At 49.2% G+C, this 23,891-nt stretch overlaps 1 protein-coding gene across 1 annotated transcript; it reads left to right on the top strand.

Annotated features, from left to right (window-relative positions):
* The first annotated feature begins 12,326 nt into the window (after positions 1 to 12,326).
* TMEM272 (transmembrane protein 272) lies at positions 12,327 to 21,710 on the top strand. Its single transcript, XM_025924044.2, is given in 5 exon segments — positions 12,327 to 12,354; positions 17,029 to 17,111; positions 21,138 to 21,209; positions 21,211 to 21,402; positions 21,404 to 21,710. Coding segments are annotated over 5 exon segments (477 nt in total). The 3' UTR covers positions 21,506 to 21,710.
* Positions 21,711 to 23,891: the final 2,181 nt, after the last annotated feature.

Raw genomic sequence — 23,891 nt, 5'->3', positions numbered from 1 at the left:
GAGGTCACCGAGACCAGGCTTCGGACAGTCACGGAGGTCTCATTTCAGATGCCAGCTCTCCCGCTCACCGGCTGAGTGACTTTGAACGTACAAACGGTGTGAATCTCGGTTCTTCCTGTAACATGGGGCGTGCCTGCCTCCTGGGGGGCCGGCGGATGAAATGAGGTAGCAAAGTGGGGGACCGGGGCAGCGCATCAGTGCTCTGCCTCTGGTTTGAGACCCCCCGTCCCCTGTCACGTTGACTCCTACTTGCCACGAAGGGGATTCTGCGGATACCAGGCCAGGTTTTGAGTGTGACACGTCCCCGAAGCAAAGTGATGGGGAATAAAAGCCCCGTATCTCATCGTAATCCCCGGAGCTGGAAGCGCTGGCTCAGTCACCCAGCCCGAGAGTTAGCAGAGGATCATCGGGGGAGAGACGCTGCCAGAGAAAGCGCTGCCTGCCCGGGTGGCCTCCTGCCAGCAGGCTCCCGCCGAGCGATGGCAGTGGAGTAAATCACAGTGAACAACAGCTTCAGGCGGCCCTGCTTCTTAGCCATCATTTCCACCTCTGTCCCCGCGCTGCAAATACCCACCTGTCACTGCCAGCTTCCCCTGCGTGAAGGTCTTTCCTCCCAGGAGGGCTGCGCGGAATACTGCCAAGATGCCCTGCTCCCCCGGCCTGCGAACCGCGGCGCGACTAGCACTGATGAGGTTTGATTTTGTTTGATTTACTTGTTTCCTGAACATTAATTTTCTCTTTGTGTGAGTAGAGCTGACACACAATGTTCCATTAGTTGCAGGTGTACTGCATCGTGATTCAACAAGTCGATACGTTGCACCGGGGGCTCTCGCTACAGGTGTAGCGACCATCTGTCACCATCTGACACTGTTACAATAACACTGGCTGTGTTCCCTGAGCAGTGCCTTCGATACCCGTGACTTACTCATTCCGTGACTGGAAGCCTGCGTCTCCCTCTCCCCTGCACCCACCTTGCCCGTCCCAGAGCATGCCTGCAAATGGAGCTGTGCCCGTTCAGTACAGGTTCCTGGAGACACTTTTTGTTAGCACCCTGTCTTTTGTATCCCGCCTGGGTCAGCCAGCCCTCCCAGAGACCAAAGTCTGCCGAGCAACAAAAACTTCTCCCAAGTAGAAAATTGTACAACTGCCCATAACCAGGCTTCAGGCGAAAGGAACAGAAATCTGCCCCCACCCCACAACCGTTCCCCTTAATGTCTTTACAGGGTGACATCATTCTCCTGGGCAGGGGAACTTGCTGTCTTACATGATTGGTTGGAATTTTATTGGGTATTATAAAATTAATGGCTATACTGAGGTGCCTGGCTGGCTCAGTCAGTAGAGCATGTGACTCTTGACCTCAGGGCTGTAGGTTCTGGCTCCATGTTGAGTGCAGCGATTACTGAAAAATAAAATCTTTGGGGCGCCTGGGGGGCTCATCTGGTTAAGTATCTGACTTTGGCTCAGGTCACTGCGTCAGGGTTCGTGAGTTTGAGCCCTGAGTCAGGCTCGGTCCTGGCAGTGCAGAACCTGCGTGGGATTCTTTCTGTTCCCCTCTCTGCCCCTCCCCTGCTCTCTCCCGTACTCTCTTTCTCTCGATAAACAAACAAACAAACAAACAAACAAATAAATAAATAAAAATAAAATCTTAAAAAAACACATACATAAACACATTTTTAAAAATTTTTTAATGTTTATTTATTTTTGAGAGAGAGACAGAGTGCGAGTGGGGGAGGGGCCAGAGAGAAAGGGAGACAGAATCTGAAGCAGGCTCCAGGCTCTGACCGGTCAGCACAGAGCCCCATGTGGGGCTTGAACTCACAAACTGTGAGATCATGACCTGAGCTGAAGTCAGACGCTTAACTGACTGAGCCACCCAGGTGCCCCAACACATTTTTAAAAAATAAGTAAAATTAACACATACTTCTTCCAAGGAAAGGGAGATCTTTCTCATCGGGTCAACCAACTTGCTCAGACCATGGCAAGCCCCCGGTGAGGCTGGGATGGGATACAGGCTTCTTGGGTCTCAGTCCCAAGAACTATGGTCAAGTCTGTGGTTACCCTTTGTCCTTGGGCCCTCAGGGAGCAAGTAGTGTTACAATGCAGAGCAGTGATGTGTGTGTGAAGCGGGAAGGACTCCAGCTCTGTCGGTACACCTGGGTCCTGGGTAGATGCTGCCAGTTGTCAGCTCTGGCTTTACGGTCAGTCTTAGCGTCTCTGGGTCCCCGAGACACCTTCTGTAAACTAGAGTTGACGCTACTTCCCAGACAGGATCGTTGTGGGGATTAAATATGAGAATTTGTCTCTAAAGAGCTAACACAACACCAGACATATGACGGCTCCTCGGAGAGTGATAACTATTACCATCTCACCCTCCCGACCCTGTATCTTCCCAGCTGGGCATCAGTGGGCAAGCCTCTTACCCTCTCTGAGCTTGATTCCCTCACTCCTGAAATGAGAGGCGCTTTCCCTACCCGCCAGATAACGGCTAACAAGGCCACACCTGCCATGAGACCAGCACGGAAGCGGGCACCCCAAATCCCAGGCTGACTGAGGCCACCGTGCAGGCAGACAGTGCGCATGGTGGTGGCTAATCGGTGCTGAGTAAACCCTGCCGTAGCCTTTCTAAAAAATCACGTTTGATCCCCAGATCTCTGTCAGCAGAGAGAGAACAATGCCAGGAGGTCTGGAGAAGGAGTGTCATCGATGCATTTAGAAAATCGCCAGCAACGGTGAGTCACAGCCCTGAGAAATGTCCTAGTTTTGAAGGATTTGGGGCTCTGGGATCCCATGACTTGTTGGTCATGTGATAGAGCCTGTGAGCAAGTGACCCATGTGGCTGGTCTGTGCTTGGCTCAGTGTCCTGCCCTCTGCTAGTACCTCCTAGTTCTACTCCTTATGTATTAAACTTTAGTTTTCTATAGTACACAGAATGTGTTTTCAATATAATTATGTGTTCAAAAAAATGTTTGCGTGAATGGGGTCACTGATAACAACCAATGTATAATGGCATTGGAGCTGGGAGACATGGCAGGGAGGTGTGGAACAATTGCCTTTGCATTTGGAGTAGCTTTTCCTTGTGCCCACGCACCGTCTCTCCTTACCAAATTGGACTTTCCCCCCCACCCACCCCCTGCTGGAGCCCCCTGTGTCCCAAGGGGCTGGACCATGTTACAGAAGGCCCAGGCTGTATCATGACATTTGGAATATTCTGAATGCAAGTCCCAAGCTTTGAGTTTCCTTGGGATGAAAGCATTCACCTCATGGTGAGATATGTTGTTTAAGCCTTTCCACAAGGTTCCCTTTATTCACAGTCTGTAAAATCTTAGAGCAATTCTATCCAGAGGCAGCAGTCAGTAGGCAGAGCAGACTAAGGTGGAGGGGACAACGACGGGTGCTCAGCTACAGTGCTATTGACATGTGGATAGCCAGGTACTATCTCCAGCTCCCCACACCCCTTTCCTCGCGGGCTGTCTGGTTCACTGCTGCATCCCCACACCTCCAGCAGGGCCTGGCACGTAGTAGGAACACAGCAGCTGTCCACGGGATGACTAGACGGGTGAATGAATGAACCACCTTCTCCTCTAGCTGATGTATCCGGTCCCACCTCATCCTCCTCAAGCACAACCTGACATTTTACTCCCCGGGATGGCTCTGGGGGCTACGGCCCCTTCCCCCACTGGAGCACACCCACCATGGTGCTGGAGCCTCTGCCCAGAGGCTCTGATGCTCTGGCAGGAATGAAAACACACAGGTAGGTTCGCTGGCCTCCGGAAGAGGCAACGCCTTTAGCCATAGAACAATAGTTCTATGTTCTCCCGAAGTTCACTCCCACCCTACCTCTCCACACATCCCTACCCATTCTTGCAGTGAGAGCCCTGACAGCGAGGCCAAGTTGTCAAGAGAGGAGGTGTCACTCTCAGGGTTTCCCAGAAAAGGGTGTTTCCACGTTGTACCGCAAGTCCCCTGGTCTGGGCCATCAGCTCTTCAAGTGCCCTTGAAGGGCGCTAGAAAGGCTTTGGTTGGCCCTCCTCCACCTGTGGTCTCCTCGATCCCTGAGCTTTCACTTTTTGTTCTGTGAACAACGCTGTCTTCATCCCGGACCGTGGCAGGACCTCCTGTGTGCTCCCCCATCCCCTGCCTGGTCCCCTCTGCACACGCTCCACACACGGCCAGGGAGGTCTCTCCCTGCTTGGTGACTCCCCATTCCCGCAGGACTTCAGATCACCCAAAAGATGCTTTGTAAGCTGAGCCCTCCTCACCTTTTGTGTCATCTCTTGCTTTCTGACTTGTTATCCTGGAAAATGCAGCCAGACAAAAAACGTCTCAGCTTCCCTGGAAACTAGGCTCCCTTTGTTCCCTGGGGCTCCCAAAAGTGCACCTCTCCACCCAGATCTCTCCTATATCCCACCTGCCCTCTTAGGTAAAGATTGGATCGGATAAGGGGCGCCTGGGTGGCTCAGTCAGTTAAGCAACTGACTTCAGCTCAGGTCATGATCTCATGGTTCGTGAGTTCAAGCCCCACATTGGGCTATAGAGCTTGCTTGGGATTCTCTCTGCCCCTTCCTCATTTGCTCGCTCTCTCTCTCTCTGAAAATAAATAAACATAAAACAAAAAGATTGGATTGGGTAAGAATCTCCATTGGAAGAGGAAATTTTGGTGACCCATAGGATGCTCGCAATGTTTTAACATCCTTCCATAGACTCTTTATTGGGTAGAAGGGAGAGAAAAAATAGTAATTATGCAGCGGGAAAATTGGGAAACACTTCGAGGTTCAAGATTAACGTCACCAATGCAGCAATCTGGCCAAGAATGGACAACCTCAATCTAAACACAAAGGGACATCTGACAAATTCAAAGTGAGGAATGTTCTATTTAAAATTTTTTTAAATGTTTATTTATTTTTGAGAGAGAGAGAGAGAGAGAGAGAGAGTACAAGCAGGGGAGGAGCAGAGAGAGAGGGAGATACAGAATCCGAAGCAGGCTCCAGGCTCTGAGCTGTCAGCACAGAGCCCGATGCAGGACTCAAACCCACGAACCATGAGCTCATGACCTGAACTGAAGTCAGATGCTTAACCAACTGAGCCATGCAGGAGCCCCTACCTCCCATCTTATATATTCTTTTCCATCAAGTTCACTCTGCTCCCGTACATTCGCTTCCCTGTGCCCTGACACTGGCCTGGAGGATGAATTTAATATCTGGGAAGCAATGAAATCTTGATGAATGCATGTGCGGTATGTGTGGCCGGCCTCTAGCCATCACAGGATAACTCAATTAAATGCAATGAGTGTAGTGAACCCAGGTCATTTGCACTTGTCAGGGCATCCTGGGAAGTGCTTTTAGTTCCACACAGAGATAGCAGCTGAAAAGGGGCCAACAAAGCACAGACTCAGGAGGGACACCAGGAGAGATGGCTTCCAGCCTGCAACTGGACCCAAAGAACTGTGACCCTGGGTGTATGCATCCCCTCAGCGAGGTGGAGGGAGGCTCACAATACTCAGTGTGCTGAATGTCGAGTGGCAATTTTATTCGACAGTTCTGGCTATGAGAAATAGCACGTTATGTTGTGTTATTTTCAATGTACTTTTTAAAACTTAAAAACTTCTCTCCTTCTGGATGAAATTAATCTGACTTCAGTTTCCTACTTGCCACACTAGCAAGAAAATCAATCTTGAGCATTTCAGTCACACAGGAATTCAGTTTGTAGGAGTTGAGGGGGATCCCTCTTTTGGGGGGTTGGAGCACAGAATGCTTCCCCTCTCTGGACAAGGCCACTATTAGCCTATTCAGCCCCCTTGTGCAACTTTTAAAAGGGCCTCTCCCGGTAGAGGTAGCTTTAAGGACACACAGCTTAGGAGCAGAAAATGCTTGTCTTGGAAGAAAGGGCATCGTCACTTCCAGACAAGGGGGGTTTCCACTTTCCTGCACCCAGACCCCTTGTTTCCTGCACAAACCAGGAACCCCCTGTTTCCCCCTGTTCCCAGCAGCACGCTGTCTTTGCATGGAGCCAGCACTGGCGTCAGGCTTGGGCCATTGGGATCTTTACAAGGCTGGGGGTCTGGTGCCCCTTCTAGGTGCTCCCTGTAATTCTCTCTGGAAGCTTCCAGGAAGAGGGCCACCAACCACAGGTTTCATCAAAAACTCCATTTCTCATGGGCTTAGGAGGGCTGCCCTCCCCCTCTCTCCCCAATGCTCTCCCGATCGGGGCTCCATCCTTTTCCTTTGGGACAGCCCCATGGAACTGCTGTCCCACACACTGGAAACACCAAGTTGCCACCCTTGCCGGAGAAAGACATTCTGACAGCTGTCGGCCCAGTGCTTCTTACTAATTCACCCCGTTACATGAACACCTGGAAGCCTTGAACCTTGGGGAAGTCAAGAATGTGGGCAACGGGGGTGGTTTCAGAAAGTCCTGGGGCTCTGGGCTCACAGATTCCGACACGGTCACCTGGCACGTTAAAGCCAGTGAATTCTGAACCAAACACATGTTCTTTCCCAAAAGCTCCCCATCTTTCTGTCCTCGCATCTCTGTCAATGCCACCACCATCCTTGTCGCCCAAGGACAGCACTGGAGTCATTTTCTGTTCCTTTCTTTCCTTCATGCCCACACCTCACTGGTACTCAAGGTCCTGTCCCATCTGCACCTTTGGTTGCTCACCAGGCTAGACCACAGCTCAGCCTCTCGCCTGCTCTCTCTGCCCCATTGCCATAGCCCCATCCTTTTTCCAGTGGTTTGACTTTGATTGTGTCACCCCAGCTCCAAATCCTACAAACTCCCTTTATCTTCCTAATAAAATCCAAATACCCCCTATTCTCAACATCTCCTTCCAACCTCATCTCTCATTCGTCTTGCTACGAACTACCTGCATTCAGCTAAACTCATCGAGCCGCCACTCCCCAAAACCACCGTGAGCGTCTTGTACTTGAATCTTTTGTTTCCTCCAGGGTCTTCCCTTTGACTTGAAAAGCCATCTGTCCACAGCTCAGCCTTTCAAAACCCTACCCAGCCATTAACACCAGGGCCATATAGCCTTCTCCTGGAAGCGTTCCTCGATTTCCTGGGGACTCTCTTCCTCTGGGCTGCTTGCTGCTCCGTGCACCACTCGTGGCCTCTGTCACACACACATTTGTTTCACTCCTCGGGTACGCCTCTCATCTCCCTTGTGAGGCTGTGAGATCTGTGCTGGTGTGGCTCATCGTGGCCATTTTGAATATTGGTAATGAAGTCCATCCCCGTTCAAAGCAGGCAGTGGAAGCAAATGCCACCTCCTGCAAGCGGCTAGGGGCCATTACCTCTGGGGGTGAGTGGGTAGCTGCAAAACAGGCCAGGTGAGAGGATGCAGCAGGTGCTTACATAGCAGGGGAAGAGGGACAGATGGGAAAGACGAGGCAGAGACAGGATGCTGACTGTACCAGAAGTGGCATAGGGGACGGGGTTTGGTGCCTTTACGGATCTAGGGAAGTTGGGAGGGCAGTTGGGAGAAAAGAGGTCATCCTCTTGCGCCCTTTGTCACTTGCCTGCTGGGCATTGGATAGTCAGTGGGACCCCTGAAAGGTGGCGTTGCAGAGAAAAACTACCTGGTTTTAGTCTCAATTCCTGTGTTGAACTATTCCGCTTGAAGCAAGAGAGCGGGGGATACACTTGCTACTCAAGGGAAACAGGCTCTGGAGATCCTTGAGAACAACGAAGCTGAGCGTGCCCACTTTTCCCATCAAGATTACCCCTTTTAAAAATGCTTTGAGTGCTTCTGGCTGCCTACTTTGACCCACAGCCGGGCACTCCCTCGTCTCTAACCAGCGATGGTGGGAGCAGCGGGGTTAAACCCACTTCAAGGTGTGAGCAAGAACGCTGAGCTGGCTAACTGGGACACTGCCCTCCTCTTCATAGTCCTCACTAAGTCAGGAGGCAGTTTATTTGTGCTTTTGGCATAAAGAATGGTTTGGCTCCAACCTTCTGATTCTGACGTCCTCCCACATTGCTGTAACTCTGGATGACTTTCTCCTTTGGGACTCTCAGTTGATTGAGCTCTGTCACTGAGCTCTTTGCAATGGACTTGATAGAGACTCATTTGATCAGAACCCAGGATGCAGCGGGCTGAGCCACACTGCAACCAGTGCTTAGTAAGCTCAAACGCATTGCAGTATTTATCAGTGGCAGTCACTGCTGTCACACTGCCATCCTGGCCCAGGCAAGGTCACCAGGGAGCTCAGCCTCTGTTTCAGCTCAGCCCTGATGACCCATGACTGTGGAACCAGCCCCCCCAGGGAGAGATCAGGGGAGAGGTGCGGGTTTCTGATTCCTGACTGTGGCGTGGCTGGTCCAAGTGGTAAAGAAGCCCCCGTGCTGTTCACTGCTAATTACTCATCTCGGTGAAACCCCACAGCCCCACACCTCACACTGCCCTGAGCAACCGGGCTGTAAGGAAGGCCTGGCAGAAATACCGCCAGCCTAGCTCACGTGAAAGATGGCATGTGGACGGCCTACTTCACCATCTCTGGGGGCCGCTGGTTTCAAACACAGATTCCCAGGTCCTGCCGGTGGGGATTGTGATTCTGTAGCCAGAGTTCTCAGAGAACCTGAGAATGATGTCTCTGAGGCTGAGTGGGTTTGAGCCTCAGACCCAGACAGTGGTGCTGCAGACAGGGCTGGGGCACGGCCTGATTCCAGGGAGCTCTAGGTTTAAGACTGTCCCTGCTCAGCTCATCAGAGTCCGTGGGAACCACAGGGCCTCCCTCACAGCTGTTTTCCCAGTTCCCCATTTGATCTCTAGGCGGGGTCTGAAATCAAAGGGAAGTCACACATCCTTAATAATGATAATAGTGATGATAATGATAATGGCTAACACCCATGTTTATCATGCAGCAGACCTTGTGTTTCGTGCCTTACATGGGTTATGACACAATCATTTTAGCAGATCTGTTAGCAAAGTCCTATAATTATTATCGTGTTTTAAATGAGATCATTGAACCCTCAGGGTTCAGGGGCCCTGCAGTTCACACAACCTGCTGTGGGCCTGGAGTGAGATGTGGTCGCCAGTGGTCTGGCTCCAGCTGGAGGCTCACCATGCTCTCCTCTGGGCTGTCGTTAGGGATGCTCTGGCCCGAGCCTTCTCTCCCTGACTCGCTTGGAGGTAGGAAGCTTGTGCGGCAGGGGCCTCCTCTGGGGCTGCCCCACGTCTCTGTGTCACTGAACACAACACCTGGATTACACACATGGCCGGGTGGTGCCATCTGTCATAAGCCTGCAGCACAGTGAAGGGTTTTCTGGGATGTCAATCACTTTATCATCCAGCTAACAAGCTCAAGGCCAGAAATAGAGATGGGATGCTTCAGCTTCTTGCTTTCCTACCACTTCCCAGCAAGTAGTTTATTCCTTGACCTCCACCTTATACCAGGAATTAAAACAGATGTGGCTAGATTTCCTGAAACTCTCTCTTTAACTGGGCACACTGTCAGCAACGCTGTGTCCCCTGTAGTCAACAGAGCCAGCTACATAATTTGCAAGGCCCGGTTGCAAAATGAAAATGCCGAGCACCTTGTCCAAAAGGCAGGGAAAAAACTCTGTTTAGGGTACTGTGCATAAAGCTTTATCCTTTCTTCAGCAACCTCTTTTGATTTGTCGTTGTATTTTTAATTTCCTATTTAATGTTGTTTTAAGTAAACAAAAATAAAATACACTTCATTAACAATTTTAAATGATTAGCATAAATGTTACCATTCACCTTAATATTGTTTAATGACAGCTACAAATGCAAAGGGCATCTGACTCACATGTAGAATCACCAAAATCACACATTCGTGTTACCTAGGTCTTAGGTACTTTGTTTTTGCCAGAAAACAGCAGAAACACTACGCGAAACTACCGTGATTATTTTCATTTCGCTTCTTGATCATGGATGCTTTTTACCAAAACTCTCTGTGATGAGTGAGGTAGAACTGAATGGCAAAGGAACTAGGAATGGCCCTGACTGTCCCTTTCCTTGTGTGTCATCATGTTGGTGGGTGGTGGGAGGCCACCCAGGGAAGAAAGGAAGTGACAGGATTCCTTGGCCATTTGTGTTTCTTAGAACACCACGGCCTCTGACTGCCTTTGAGGCAAGTTCTCGTTCAAATGGGAAATGTGGCCCTCAGGGTGGTCAGTGCCCCTGCTTCCTTGTAATATGCTTACCTTGTATTCATTTGGAGTCTTGCTGACACCTCGTGGGCCCAGCAAAATTCAAGAATGCGGCAGCAAGAGTGGCAGACGCGCGTGGCACGTATCTTCTCACACGCAGGCTCGACTGTCCCATTAGACTACGCTTGCAAAATACAAGTTCAAAGATAAATTCATTAAGAAATTCAAGACTGCAGCAGGAGAGCGTTAAGCCAAATGCAATTGCCCCCCAAGCACAGGGCACCGTGTCACTGCACGGGCTGCACATCCGTGAAAAGCCAGCTCTGGTGGGCAGTGTGACACTAATTCAGGGAGGGGCAGTTTGAAGGGAGAAGTGAACATCCGGGCAGATCACTCCGCATGCCTGTCATCCTCCACATTTCCTGGAGGTGAAGGTCAAGATTGATTGGCAGGAAGGGGACGGGCAGGACCCTGCTCTTCCAGGGCGTGTAGTAGTGGAGTTTCCGGTTTGGTGGGGTGAGTCTCAGCAATTTTCTCCTCCTGAGACGACTGGGATTCACAAATCAACCTGTGGTCTTTGATAATCCGAAACTGGAATGGGCCTTGTAGATGAAACTAATTACAGAGGGTTCAGTGTAAGTAAGAGAAAATCCAACTCAAACTGGCTTAAATAATACAGAGGATCTATTGGTTCGTATCAAGGGAAAGTCCAGAAATAGGTTAGCTTCATGGGTGTGTGATTCAGTGGGTGACAAATGCCTTTGAAGACCTAGTTTCTTCTTGCCTCTCCTTTTTGCCTTCCACGTGTCATTCTCAGGCTGCCTCCCCTTCATGGTGGCAAGATGGCGGCCAACAGCCCTTAGAGCATGGCACTTGCACACCAGTGGCGAGGGAGGGAGAGAAATCATATTTTTCGAAGTTCTGTCTGAAGAGTGAGAAGGCTTTTTTTTCTTCTCCCCTTGGGTATGCTTGGCTCAAAATGAATCATGAGCTTATCCACCAGATGCCCAATGAGAACTACTCTGCTGATTAATTTAGGGCTAAACTTCATGCCCTTCTCCAAAGTCCATGGTGGAGTCAGCTTGTGCCAGAGCACATGAACTACATAGGAGAATGGGGATGTGGACAGGTGTGGAGACCAAAAGAAAAACTGGGGTGATTGCCTAGAGAGGAAGGAGAGAATGCTAAGAAGGCTACCATGATATCCACTCAGAGATTCTGTCTCTGCTCTCGGGGCTGGCATTGGAACCTAGCGGGATGTGTAATGCTGTCTAAACTTTAAAAGCAGGGACTGGGGTGTAGGCCTACCCAAAAGGCATTCAAATTCATAATTAACAAAAAAGATGTCTAAACAAAACCTGTATGTGCAAGCCATTTAACAGATGGGGAAACCAAGAAGTAACAAGGGGAAAGAATTGCCTGATCATAATAGTGGCTGTAAACTGAGCTGGGGTGTGCGTCTGCTAATGCATTTTACAGAAGAGGAATGTGAAACCCCAGAAGGCCATCTAATTTTCCCGAAGCCACACAACGAATGAGTGACGGAGCCAGGACTGGACCCAGGCTGTGTCTCCGTCCCTTCCCAATGCCAGGAGGGCGAAACGGTGGTACAAACAGGAAGCAAAGCCCCAAGCAGTTAAGAGCTCTCTTCCACTGTGTGTCAGTGAGAAGTTTTAGGAGACCATCTCGTATCATATTCTGTGGGACATGGGGCCAAATGAATGGAAAGGGAAAAAGACTTCGTGAAGCAAATTCTGGAAGTGATAAATCAGGTTGTCAGCGAATCTGAGGCAGGGAAGGGAAGAACCATCTGCAGCAGGTCTGGGCTCCCAGGAAGCACAGGGCTGATCCTGCCTGGCTCAGCGCATGCCGGTGGCTTCTGGCTTCCTGGCACTGGCAGAGCAGCAGTTTATAAACTCCTTTCCTAGAAGCTGTCAGACTTTAGAGAGGTGGTGCAGGAAATGTGGGTCTTAGAGTCGGCAGCACAAGCATCAGAGACATTCAGCTCTCTCAGAGAGGCAAGTCCTGGCTTGTACCTCCCCCCTTCTCGTTGAGTGACCTCCTGCCATCTGCCGACTTGCCAGAAGGTTGGGCCTCGCAGATGCATAAGGAAATCGCAGCGCGAAGGCAAGGAAAGGGTCTGTGTGTTTCCAACCCAGCGCCCGCTCCTCCTCCTTGCCCCCTGCTTTGCTTTTGTGCTCTTTGCCGTCCTGATGCTGCCACTCTCCGTGGCCTTCACGGGTAAGCTGGCTGCTGAGCTGCCGGGCGCCACTGATCAGCCACATGCGGCCGTGGGACAACGACCTTCATCTTTAAACGTAAAATGCGGGATAGAAAGAGCCAGCCAGACGGGTGATTCAAATAGCATAGTAGCTGTAGTAGAATTATTTGGTGAACATTTTGTTTTTAAAAAATGTTTATTTATTTTGAGGGAAAGAGCATGTGCACAAATTGGGGAGGGGCAGAGAGAGACGGAGACAGAGACTCCCAAGCAGGCTCTGCACTGGTAGCACTCAACCTCACAAAACCGTGGGATCGTGACCAGAGTGGAAACCAAGAGTCGGACGCTTAACAAACCAAGTCACCCAGGCGCCTCTATTCGGTGAACGAACGTTTTTTAAAAAAAGAGTCCTGGGCCCCACCCTGGGAGATATTGATGCAATGTGTCCAGGATGGGGATCCATACCTGCTTTTAAAAAATCTGTCACCAGGTGATTCTGGTGCCTGTGGACCAGGTTGGGGGCCACTGAGTGAGAGGGCTTCCCAGGGCCGCTCTCCACCTCCTGTGTTCCCATGTGGAAGCCTGTCATGAGCAGTATGAAAATGCTATGGTAACATGTAGGTGCTCTGTACATTTCTCTTGCTGAACATACGGATAAATACTTCCATAAGTGACATGTATTAAATGACCTCAATTATGTCAAAGCGTGAAGTGTTGAGGGAGTGGGGAGCTCCTTACGTAGCTAAAAATGATTGTCATGTGTCAGTGGAATTAAACTCATGCTCCGGAATGTTGCTAATGGAGGCCCTGAGCTCTGTACACAGAACCTAGCCAGTCCTATTTCAATAGAGACCTAGAAAGCCTGGTGTTCTAGTTTCCAAGTTCACAGCATATTGGAGTAGAAATGAAAAGGGCATAGGTGTTGTTGAGTAAAACCCAAGTACCCTAATTGCTTAATGGGAATGAGGTTTCCCTTTGGGGTGATGACAATATTTTGGAACTAGATAGAGGTGGCAGTTATACAACTTTGTGAATACATTCAATGCCACTGAATACTTCACTTGAAAATGGTTAATTTTAGGGGCGCCTGGGTGGCTCAGTCAGTTAAGCATCCGACTTGGTTTTGGCTCAGGTCATGATCTCTCGGTTCGTGAGATCAAGCCCCAAGTAGGGCTCTGTGCTGACAGTGCAGAGCCTGCTTGGAATTCTGTCTCTTCTCTCTGCCCCTCCCTCACTCTCATGCACATTCTCTCTTTCTCAAAATAAAATATAATTTATAAATAAATAAATAAATGCAATGGTTCATTTTATGTGCAGTTCACTCAGCAAAAAAAAAAGCAGCAATACTAAAAAACAAACAAAAACTAATACAAAATAATACTCTTAAAATTTTTTTTAATGTTTATTCATTTTTGAGAGAGAGAGAGAGAGAGAGAGAGCAAGCAGGGGAGGGGAAGAGAGAGAGGGAGTCACAGAATCGGAAGCAGGCTCCAGGCTCTGAGCTGTCAGCACAGAGACTGATGCGGGGCTCAAACTCATGAACCTCAAGATCATGACCTAAGCCGAAGTCAGTTGCTTAACTGACTGAGCCACTTAGGCACCCCAAAATAGTACTCTTAAATTTGTGACAAGTGAAAGTTGACAGCTTGTTGGGAAATAAAAGAAATAAAACTCTAAAGTTTGTACAGAACTAAAATAGCCGAGAAGTTAGGTGCCTGGGTGGCTCAGTCTTCGGCTCCAGTCATGATCTCATGATTTGTGAGCTCGAGCCCTGCATCAGGAGAGCTTGAACCCCATTTTGGGTGACCTCTGCTTCTGTCTCTGTCCTCTTTCTCTCTCTCTGCCCTCTGTGGGGTTCTCTACCTCTTCTCTGTTTCTCTCCACCCCTCGGGATTGTCTCTCTCTCCCTCTCTCTCTGCCTGTCACTCACTTGTGCCCTTTCTCTCAAAAATAAAAAATAAAATAGCTGAGAAGTCTGGGGCCATTTGGTGGAAGAGTAGATGATTCAACCAATTCAATAGGCCCTAAAGCTGTCATTATTACAGTGTAGTTCAAAATAAACATTTATTATATGGCTCTGCTCTATCAAGAAGACTTTCTAAGATGTTAGGTATCCCCTGCTTAGGAATCCAGGAGTATCCTTAAAAAAAAAACAACAAGTCCTGTGAAAAATCTATCAACTAAAAGATTTTTATTGAGTTAAAAAAAAAAAAAAAGCTTTTGGAGCCTGTGGTTTAGTTATCTGGAAAATGAGCTTAACTGGAATAGTTCATTCACTAACAAGGCTGTTTAAATGAAGCAAGAACCTATAAGGCCAGTTCCCATAGACATTATGCTAAAATCACTACATTCACTGCCGGAAGAAAGTATTGGGGAATCACTGCTCCGTGGTTATGAGTTTCTGTTTGGGGTGTTGAAAAAGTTTTGGAACTAGGGAGTGGTGATGGATGCACAAGATTGCGAACGTAATTAGTGCCACTGAATTGTAATGTTTAAGAATGGTTACAATGGTAGGGGCGCCTGGGTGGCTCAGTCAGTTAAGCACTGACTTCAGCTCAGGTCATGATCTCATGGTCCGTGAGTTCAAGCCCCGTGTCTGGCTCTGTGCTGACAGCTTGGGAGTCTGGAACCTGCTTTGGATTCTGTGTCTCCCCCTCTTTCTGTCCCTCCCCAGCTTGCCCTCTGTCTCTCTTTCTCAAAAATAAATAAACATTAAAAGAATTTTTTAAATGGTTACAATGGCAAAATACTTTATATTATCACAATAAAACACGTAAAAAATAATCATTAAAACCCCATGATATGGGCCCCTCCAAAAAGCCTAAAGAGAATCATTGTGATACTGCTCGTCAGACAGAAAGAACATCTAGAGGTAAAGTAGGTAGGTACTAAGCAATACATGAAGAACACAAGGGGAAAGGCACTTTTATTAAATTTATTAGGATCCTTTTAAGCCATCTGTGCACTGTGTGACCCTCCTGTGAGCAGCAGCTGTTTTTATTCATTAGGAATGAACAGATATAGAAGTCATTACTCAATGTTCATCTCGCAGCTGGGTTTGAATTGAAAGGCAGTTCATATCCAACAACTTTGGCCCCAAGCATTTAAAGGTCCTTGTGTGAAAAGGTTGTATCAAGACTTGGAAAGTATTTCATCTGGTAGTGGATTCAGCTGAACGTCAAAGCTATCTAGGAAGGCAAGCCTCCATAGGTTGACAATTGCAGCAATGTGTGTATTTGATTTTGCTCTGGGGTCCTGAATTTGTGGGTCTCTGTATACCCAGGAATTTTTGTTAATTTCAGTGGAATATGGTATCATCGTGGGGAAATGGCTTATTTCCTCTAAGTACCCATGCCTCTAATGCATTCATGGGAAATAAAAATCAAATCGAAGCTAAAACTTTAAATGTCATTTTAACAGAAGACTTTGATTTTACAGTGAGCATCCCGTTTCTTGGGCTCTATTGACAAACGATTGGTCAGAGTAACTTTACTATGTTGTGGTAACAAATTAACCCCGGAATCTCAACACTATGAAGCGGCTCAACACTATGAAGGTTTTATTTCTTGCTCATGAACGTTCCGTTGTAAGTCAGGAGCCTCTCCAGGGTTCCTGAAGACTCCCCCAGGGTAATGTGATGACTTCACACTCCAAGTGACTTCATTCTTGCTCACTGACTATCTCAACCCATGGATTCCAGGTGGTCAAAGCAGGAGAACAAAACAAAGGGCCACGTGCCAGTTTTTAAATGCTTTGGCCCCATACTGTCCCACAGCCCATTGGTTAGAAGTAGTCACACAGCATTGGCTACCCACCAGGGGGCTGGGAAGTGTGAGGGACATTCACTGAGCAATGTCTGTGAACAGCCAAGATGTGTGCTAGGACACATCCAAAGCCTGGTCATTTGAGCCAGATTGGTCACTGAGGGCAATGGGCATTCTTTTATATATATATATACATATATGTGTGTATATATATATATACATATATGTGTGTATATATACATATATATGTGTGTATATATATATACATATATGTGTGTATATATATATATACACATATATATGTATGTATACATATATTAGGTTTTTTTTCAAAAAATTTAAAAATGTTTATTTTTTAGAGAGAGAGAGAGACAGAGACAGAGTGTGAGCAGGGGAGGGGCAGAGAGAGAGGGAGACACAGAATCTGAAGCAGGCTCCAGGCTCTGAGCTGTCAGCACAGAGCCCGATGTGGGGCTCGAACCCACAAACTGTGAGATCATGACCTGAGCCGAAGTCGGACGCTTAACCGATTGAGCCACTCAGGCACCCCCTTTCGTATATTTTAAATAATATACCATACCACCACTAGTTAATAATAGGCCTAGAAGACAGAGGCTGGAGAAAAGTAGAGAAGGCATTGCTATGGGAATTAAAGTTGCCACTAAGAAAGGGTACAGTCGGTTAATACCCAGACGAAGTGATATCTGGTCCCTGCTCTACCTGACGTCTGGGGGACAGCCACTTAGTCCCCTGAGCATCCTGAAGATCAGGTGGCCAGTGAGACTGGGCATGCTCCACAAGCAGGGGATTGGGTTACAGTTTCCATGAGGAGCATTTGGGCCTCTGCAGAAGTCTACTGCATCTTCCCAGCTGGCTTTATGCTTTTGAATGCACTTCTCTTCATCCTTTTTCATTCTCTCCCCTCTGTAGGGATGAAGTTTTTGGAGGACTGCCCCATACAGACCCTCATCCCTCTCTATTTGCTAGCGGGTGGGATCATTGGAGCCTTAAAGGTGAAGTCTATTTATCCACTGTTTAGTTTTTGCAGAAATTTAACTTACAGGCACGTGACACACAGCCTTTAATTGTCTGCTGCTCACAGAGGAGCCAGAACAACTCCCCTCCCTAAGCACAGGGTTATGGAAGCAGTGGGGCAAGGTGGATCCTGAAGTCTGCTTGCAGAGACATGGGTTTTTCCTGATGAGGAGCATTCGCCCAGAGCTGGGCATCTTTGCAGTAGCCTCCCTCCTGCCGGCCTGAGAGCAATGTGCTAATTTGTGGCTTTGGTCTGACAACAGTTGAAGCAGAGGAGTGGCTGACTGCCAATTAATTCTACCTTTGAATTCAGCCAGAGTTATCTTGGCCTCTCTCTGCTTCTTTTTAGAAAGGTTCCTGTGGAGGGCAGTGGAGTTTGCATCTGGTTGAAATGTATTTGGTTTTAGCAGCTCTTATTTCTGTCTCTCCTAGCGCTCAACCGACCGGCACAGAAACCACTAGCTGCAGTCATCAATCAGACGTTAAACTCTGATGTTTCAGGGGAGGAGGGGCTTCTCTGTGACTCTCAATTTCATGTCAGTGTAGGGAGCCGATCTGCTCCTGGGTTGTACTGACATCTGTTTTAACAGGAAAAGTGACAGAAGAAAAAAACATCAAGGGTCCTGGAGAGTCTACAGGTGTCAAAATCCCTGGCCCACAGAAATGTCCCACCTGTCCAAAGCACCTCAGGTCTAAGGTATCTTAGGTCCACATCCATTCATCAGTGACCCTTCCCAACCGTCCAAGCCACCCTCAAAGCTTCCTGTATCAAAAGCTAGAAAACACAAGCATCCATTTTTCCAAAATGGTTGCATAGAGATGAAACACAGAAGAAAACCATCAGGAGTGCCATATATAAAATTTCATTTGGACACACTGTCTGATTTCTTTGCCAGCATCTTTGTGGTGCTTGGGGCCTTCTGAAGATGCTGGCCAGTGGCATCAGTCAGGATATTGGTTAGGACATCAAAGGAGTGTCTTGCTGTTCTATGTAATCAGCAGTCACCAGCTCAAGTCATGGGAAGCAGGTCTGAACCTTTTGTGTCTGAGGTTACGTCACCATTAAATGCCCTCAACTCCTAACAGCAGGGCAGGGGCAGTGTTCTGGAATGTGCAATAACACGTGTCCCCCCCCCCCCCCCCCCGTGACAACATCCCCACGGGATCAGCTGGGACTCTGGCTCCAAGTAAACCCAGAGGCTCTCTGCTCAGTGGGGCTTCTTATCCCCTGTGGCCCCGTGGTATGAGGGGAAAAGCCCTCATGGACCGAGCGCCATAGAGATGTTCAAAACAAGGGCAACGTTTTCAGCAGTAATTACCTCTGCTCAGCCCTCCCTCACTTGGCTACCTCATCATCAGGCCGTGAAGTGAAACTTTCCTGTGGAGATGTTACCGTCCATGGGGTCTGTTCCTCTTAACAACGGCAAACTTTTCCTTTATGAAATCCGGCCCAGAACCCAAAGGTAATTTATTTTAATGAACAAACTAGGGCCCTGATAAACAGCACTGATTTTTTTTTTTCCTGGCAATCTAGAACTGTTTGCAGCCAAATTAAATTTTTGTGCTCATCGTAGCGAGGTAATACACAGTGAGTCCGTTAACTGTTAGAGAGCAACGGCAAACAGATTTATAGAATCCCTAGATGGAGAAGTTTGCCGGTGATACCAATGCTCTGTCTTTAACCCTCTCGGAACACTGCGCCACAGTGCCCAGCATCCTTTCTAAAATGCAGCAATAGCACCACGGTATTGCATCTTGTTGACGAGAAAGCAGAGCATCAGTGAGTGGACATTTCCCAGGATCACCAAAAAGAACTGAGTCATGACCCACTGGAAGATCATGAAGTGAATTTAGTAAGGTTGTGACCATTAAACAAAATGGAATAGAGGGACTCCTGGGTGGCTCAGTCGGTTCAGCGTCTGACTCTTGACTTCGGCTTAGGTCACGGTCTCACGGTTCGTGGGACCGAGCCCCACGTCGGACTCTGCGCTGACAGCGCAAAGCCTGCTTGGGATTCTCTCTCTCCCTCTCTGTGCCCCTCCCCCACCTGTGCTCGCACGCTCTCCCTCTGTAAATAAACATTAAAAAAAAAATAGAATAGAAAATACTAGAGTGCCCAGTAAGCATGGTGTGATAAACACATACACGTGTGTTTGGGCATATGGGCCATATAATTTAATCCAAATCGGGACACTTTTGAGAGTACCCAGGGGCTTTAATAATCATGCCAGGAAAACCCCGTAAACCAGGACTCTGAGCCAACAAGGACACACGGTCCCCCAATTACTAGGTTGTGATGTAAAAGGTATTTGTTACTGAGGACCGTGTTAAAAAGAAAGTTTCAGAAACACTGATTTAGTGGCCATTAACCTACCTAATGCCCCACCTCATCCCCAATATCCCACTGCTCAGTGATCATTTCTACCACCCAGTGAGTGCTTACTATGTGCCAGGTGAGGTGCTAAGGGCTTTGCCCCATTTTGAACCTAGTCCTCACGATACCCCTTTGAGGCAGGTACTTGTATCAGAAAGGAGTTTTGAATACGAGAAACAAAAAATCGGGAGGAAAGGCCCCCACGGCATCCAGAACCTACCAGGCCTGTGACGTGGCCTGGAGGCAGCAGGAAAGTCTGCTGGGGTCCGCCCTTTACGAGGCAGGGGGCCTGTTGTGCAGCCCTCTAATCAGGACCAGGTACTCGTGTTATAAAGTCGTGTGGTGGAAGGGTGCGGGGACAGTCGAAGGAAAGTCTGTATGCCTGGCTTCCAGGCATAACTGCATAGCACAGTGACTTGCTAGACACAGTGAGCCGGGGGTGAGAAGACAGGAGGACCACAGGGCAGGGCAAAGGCACCCCTGAGGCACGAGCCACATGTTGTGACTGCGCAAAGTCGTGAGCAAGAGGGCAGGTGAACCAAACACAGCTGGACCCTGTCTCTTCTTTCTCGTGGGGAAGAATCACTAGAGGTACAACCAGCATGGTAGCTATTGATTGGTTACAGCAGATGAGGAGCAGGGAGGCTCCCGGGTTTCTAGCTTGGACAGTGTCACCCAAATGAGAGGCATATGGAAGGTAATGAGTTATGTCTTCAGCATACTGAGCCGAGGGCCTGGGGGCACTCGGGGGAGCCTCACACGTGTCCGAGGTCTGGAGGAAAGTTCCGGAAGGGAGCTGTAGACTAGGGTGCCATCAGCCTTTAGGTGGGTGAGGTCAGGGCCTGGGCCATATTTGTGAGGGTCACCAAAGAGGGAAGATACTGAAAGAGGCCGAGAGAGAGAATGGCTTGGTGGAAAGGAAGCCAGCTTTGGCTGAAGACAGACCTGGTGCCTGGATCTTCCACTTTTTGTACACATGACCTTGGCTGAAATTCTTAATCATCCTGGTCCTCAGCTCCTTTGTTTCTAAAGTGAGGAAAGTAATGTACACTTCCATAGGGTTGTTTTAAATAAGACAACCTGCCTAAAAATAAAAGCACTTAGTATCTGTCTTAGCTCAGGCTGCCGTTGACAAGATGCCACAGACCAAGTTGCTTCCATAACAGACATTCAGTAGGGGGAGGGAGGAGAACACTTTCAGATGATGACCATATGCAGGTTTGCAGTCATGGGAGGACGGGGAGCAGGTCACTGGAGCCAGGAAGGCCAGGGATGACCTCAAGGATGATGAAACAAACCAGAGCAGCAGCGACACTCTGGGTGTGGACATATATTCCAGTCTATTAATCCCTTGTCCAAAGCAGCTCACACATCAAAATAGAAAATGCCACCAAGGATGCTGACTAAGGATTGATGCCTTCATTCTTGCCAGTTCTAATTCTTCAAAATTAAATTTCACTCCTTGGCGGCATTTCCAACTCTAGTGTGGGCACTTTGCGCATTAAATCTCCCTCTCTCTCTGTTTCTCTCCTGGCTTCTATTCCCTCTCCTCCACCTGCTTTGCTGCCTTGCCCTCTGACCCCCCCATCCCCGCTGCCCCCACCCCCGCCGCCCGCCAACCACAACCCAGGTGTCTCTCCTGCTGCATGATTCTACCAGGATGAGGCGGCTTGTGGCCAAGGCCGTGGTGATTGACGACCAACCAGGACAATGATGCATATCCCTGGAGGCAGACCGTGTGCAAGTATTATATCCACCTCAGCCTCAGCCTCTTCCTTTTCCTCTGGTTCCTTTCGGGGAATTACGGGGCCCTCTCTGTTTACCTGCCTGATTTTATTCCCCCTTTCCAGCAGCCTCAAGATTACTGTGACAAAACCCTGTACCCCTGTGCCGTAGGGAGTCCTCGTGCTCAGCCACACCATGCTGGTCCTGCTCATCCTGTGCAGTGGGCGTGTCTATGTGTGGTCCAGGTGGAGATTCGTTGTCGATGGAGACTGAGAATCACCCCTTCCGGCACACACAGGCACACATTCGCACATGCGCAACTCCACACACTCACATGCACACACGCGCATGTATATGCAAACACGCACCCACGCACACTCTGCACACTCATGCACAATTGCAAGAGGAGGGCACACTGTAAAGCAATAAGACGTCCCTCCAGGCAGTGAAGAAACCACCAAAATGCACTGCGTGTTTATTCTAGGCAGACTAAAGGAGCGCTTGCCTCCCTGGGCCTGGGGGAAGCCCTGTGGTTCTTTCCAGAGTGGGACTTTTGTACTCATGAGTTTGCAGAGGCATCTTTTTATGTGAGGGGATGAGGCGAGGGAGGCAAAGACTGGGAGGCTCTTTCCAGCTATAGGCAGTTCCAATGACCGTCACAAGAGCAAGTTTTGCTGCTGTTACTGTTGCTACTGCTGTGTTGTCATCCAGCCGCGGGCAACCTGAAATTATAGAAAGGGATATCTTCCCAACAAGACCTATCTTAGCTTCACTTGGGTGGCTTTGTTATGAACAGGAGAAAGGTGCTGTGTTTAATGACTCCGGGTGTCTTTTGGGAAGGAGCTCTCTTTCCCAGCCCCAAATCAGACAGGTTTGATTGGACCGGTAAGGGCATCCCAAGGGCAGCTATAAAGGCTGCCAAAGTCAAGGAAGTCAGTGCCCCTGGGGCTCCGGTCTGGCCCGTGAGCCTGGCGTCACGGAGGGTAGCGTGCCCTCCCCGTGTGCCTTGGGGTAGTCCTACTGCAAATTCTTTGCTTGGCCTGAGTCCGCTTCTTTTCCTGGCCATCTGTGTACATCTCTGTAATGTGCTCCTGGCACAAACCAGTTTCGTGTAGGTTTTGGCCAGGTTGCACGTGGTGTCGTTAATGCAGGTGTTTGGGGGGTTTTTTTGGTTTTTTGGTTTTTTTTGTTTTTGTTTGGTTTTTTTTTTTTTTTTTTTTTTTTTGGTCTCTGAGTTTAAATACTCTACAGTAGCAAATCTACTTGATGTCAGGTTAGGGCTGGGCAGGCTTTTGCAAATCCATTTATCTGGAAGTTCAGGATGACACCGAAGAGCAAACACTAACATCCCTCCCGCTGCTGTCGTTAGGGGTGAAGTTCCTGAGAGCTGGGGTACCAGGCCATGCGGTGCCGTCAGCGAGGGCGCACCGATGCTTTAGAATCTTGGGTGAAGACTCTGTCGTGTGTGTTTCTAGGGGCAGTGCCCGCCCAGGGGGACAGTGGCCCCTTCATAGTTGTGCTTCTGTCGCAGCACGTGCACAGCCTCTGTATGTTACCTGGTGCCTAGCTACTGCTTGCTTTTGAGGCAGGGGGTGGGGGGGGTGCTTTGTAAGAAGACCAACCCCAAAGTGGCCATCCGTGTGGCCTCCTCTCCCTGCTTCCAGAGAAAAGGACCTAGGAGTTCACGGTGAGTTTGGGCATCTGTCACCTGCTGTTACATTTGGTCCAGGTTCCTCCCAGGTCAGAAGAAGGTGCTGGAAGCGCCCTCTGCTGGGCCAAGGGCAGAAAGCCCTTAACTTTGCCCCTACCCCTCTGGGACTTTGCTGTTTTCATCTTCGCCCGAGCCTTGCAAGATTAGAGGGAGTACGACTTGAAGTTCCTGCCATCATCTGGGATGCCCGAAGTCACTCTCACTGTGCCCCACATCACCTTCTCCATGCCGGGGGCTCCGACACTAGAGCAGGCAAGGTGTTCCATGGGCACCCCCTTCCACCCTGCTTGCCTTAGGTGATGACTCACCAGTCACTCCCAGTCGCTTAGCTACTGTTTGGACACAAATGAACAAAGCCAGCAGAGCCCATTTATAAGCTCAATGCAGGCCACACGTCAACCATCACTTCACTTAGCATCTCTGACACAAACTCCTGAGCAGGGCTTGAAAAGAGTGTCCAAAAAAGTAAACCAAGCCTACACAGTTAGGCGAAGCCAGACTCTGTACTCGCGGAGGAGAATGGCCTGGCAGCCCTCTGCAGAGGCAGGCTCCCCAAGTGCACCAGGACCACACCGCCGGCTCAGGCACGCCGAAGCCTAGGATGGCAAACAGATTTGTTCTCTCCCGCTAGCTCCCATCATGGCTGTGCGTTGTGTTGGGAATGACCCTGAGGATCTGAGACTCAACAAGGAGGTGTGAGGGGACCCATACAGTCCCATTGGGGGTGACCCTGGGGCTCTGGGGACCTGGCAAATGGAGGTTCTCCCACTCACATCTCAGCACGGTCCTCACCTCGTAGTGATGCATTGTGCCCTTGTGAGTGACTCACAGGAGGAGTCTGGCCATGGACAGGCCACGACAAGGGCTCCTTGTCACTGACTCCTCTTCATCTGCGGGCACTGAGGACCTAAGCCCATGCACCCACAGTCCTGCCATACACATGCTTCT

The sequence above is a fragment of the Puma concolor genome, chromosome A1 (genome assembly GCF_028749965.1).
Source record: "Puma concolor isolate L17-30 chromosome A1, mPumCon1.1.hap2, whole genome shotgun sequence".
NCBI classification, from domain to species: Eukaryota; Metazoa; Chordata; class Mammalia; order Carnivora; family Felidae; genus Puma; species Puma concolor.
The sequence above is the reverse complement of the archived record's forward strand: the minus strand, read 5'-3'. Positions and strand labels throughout refer to the sequence as shown.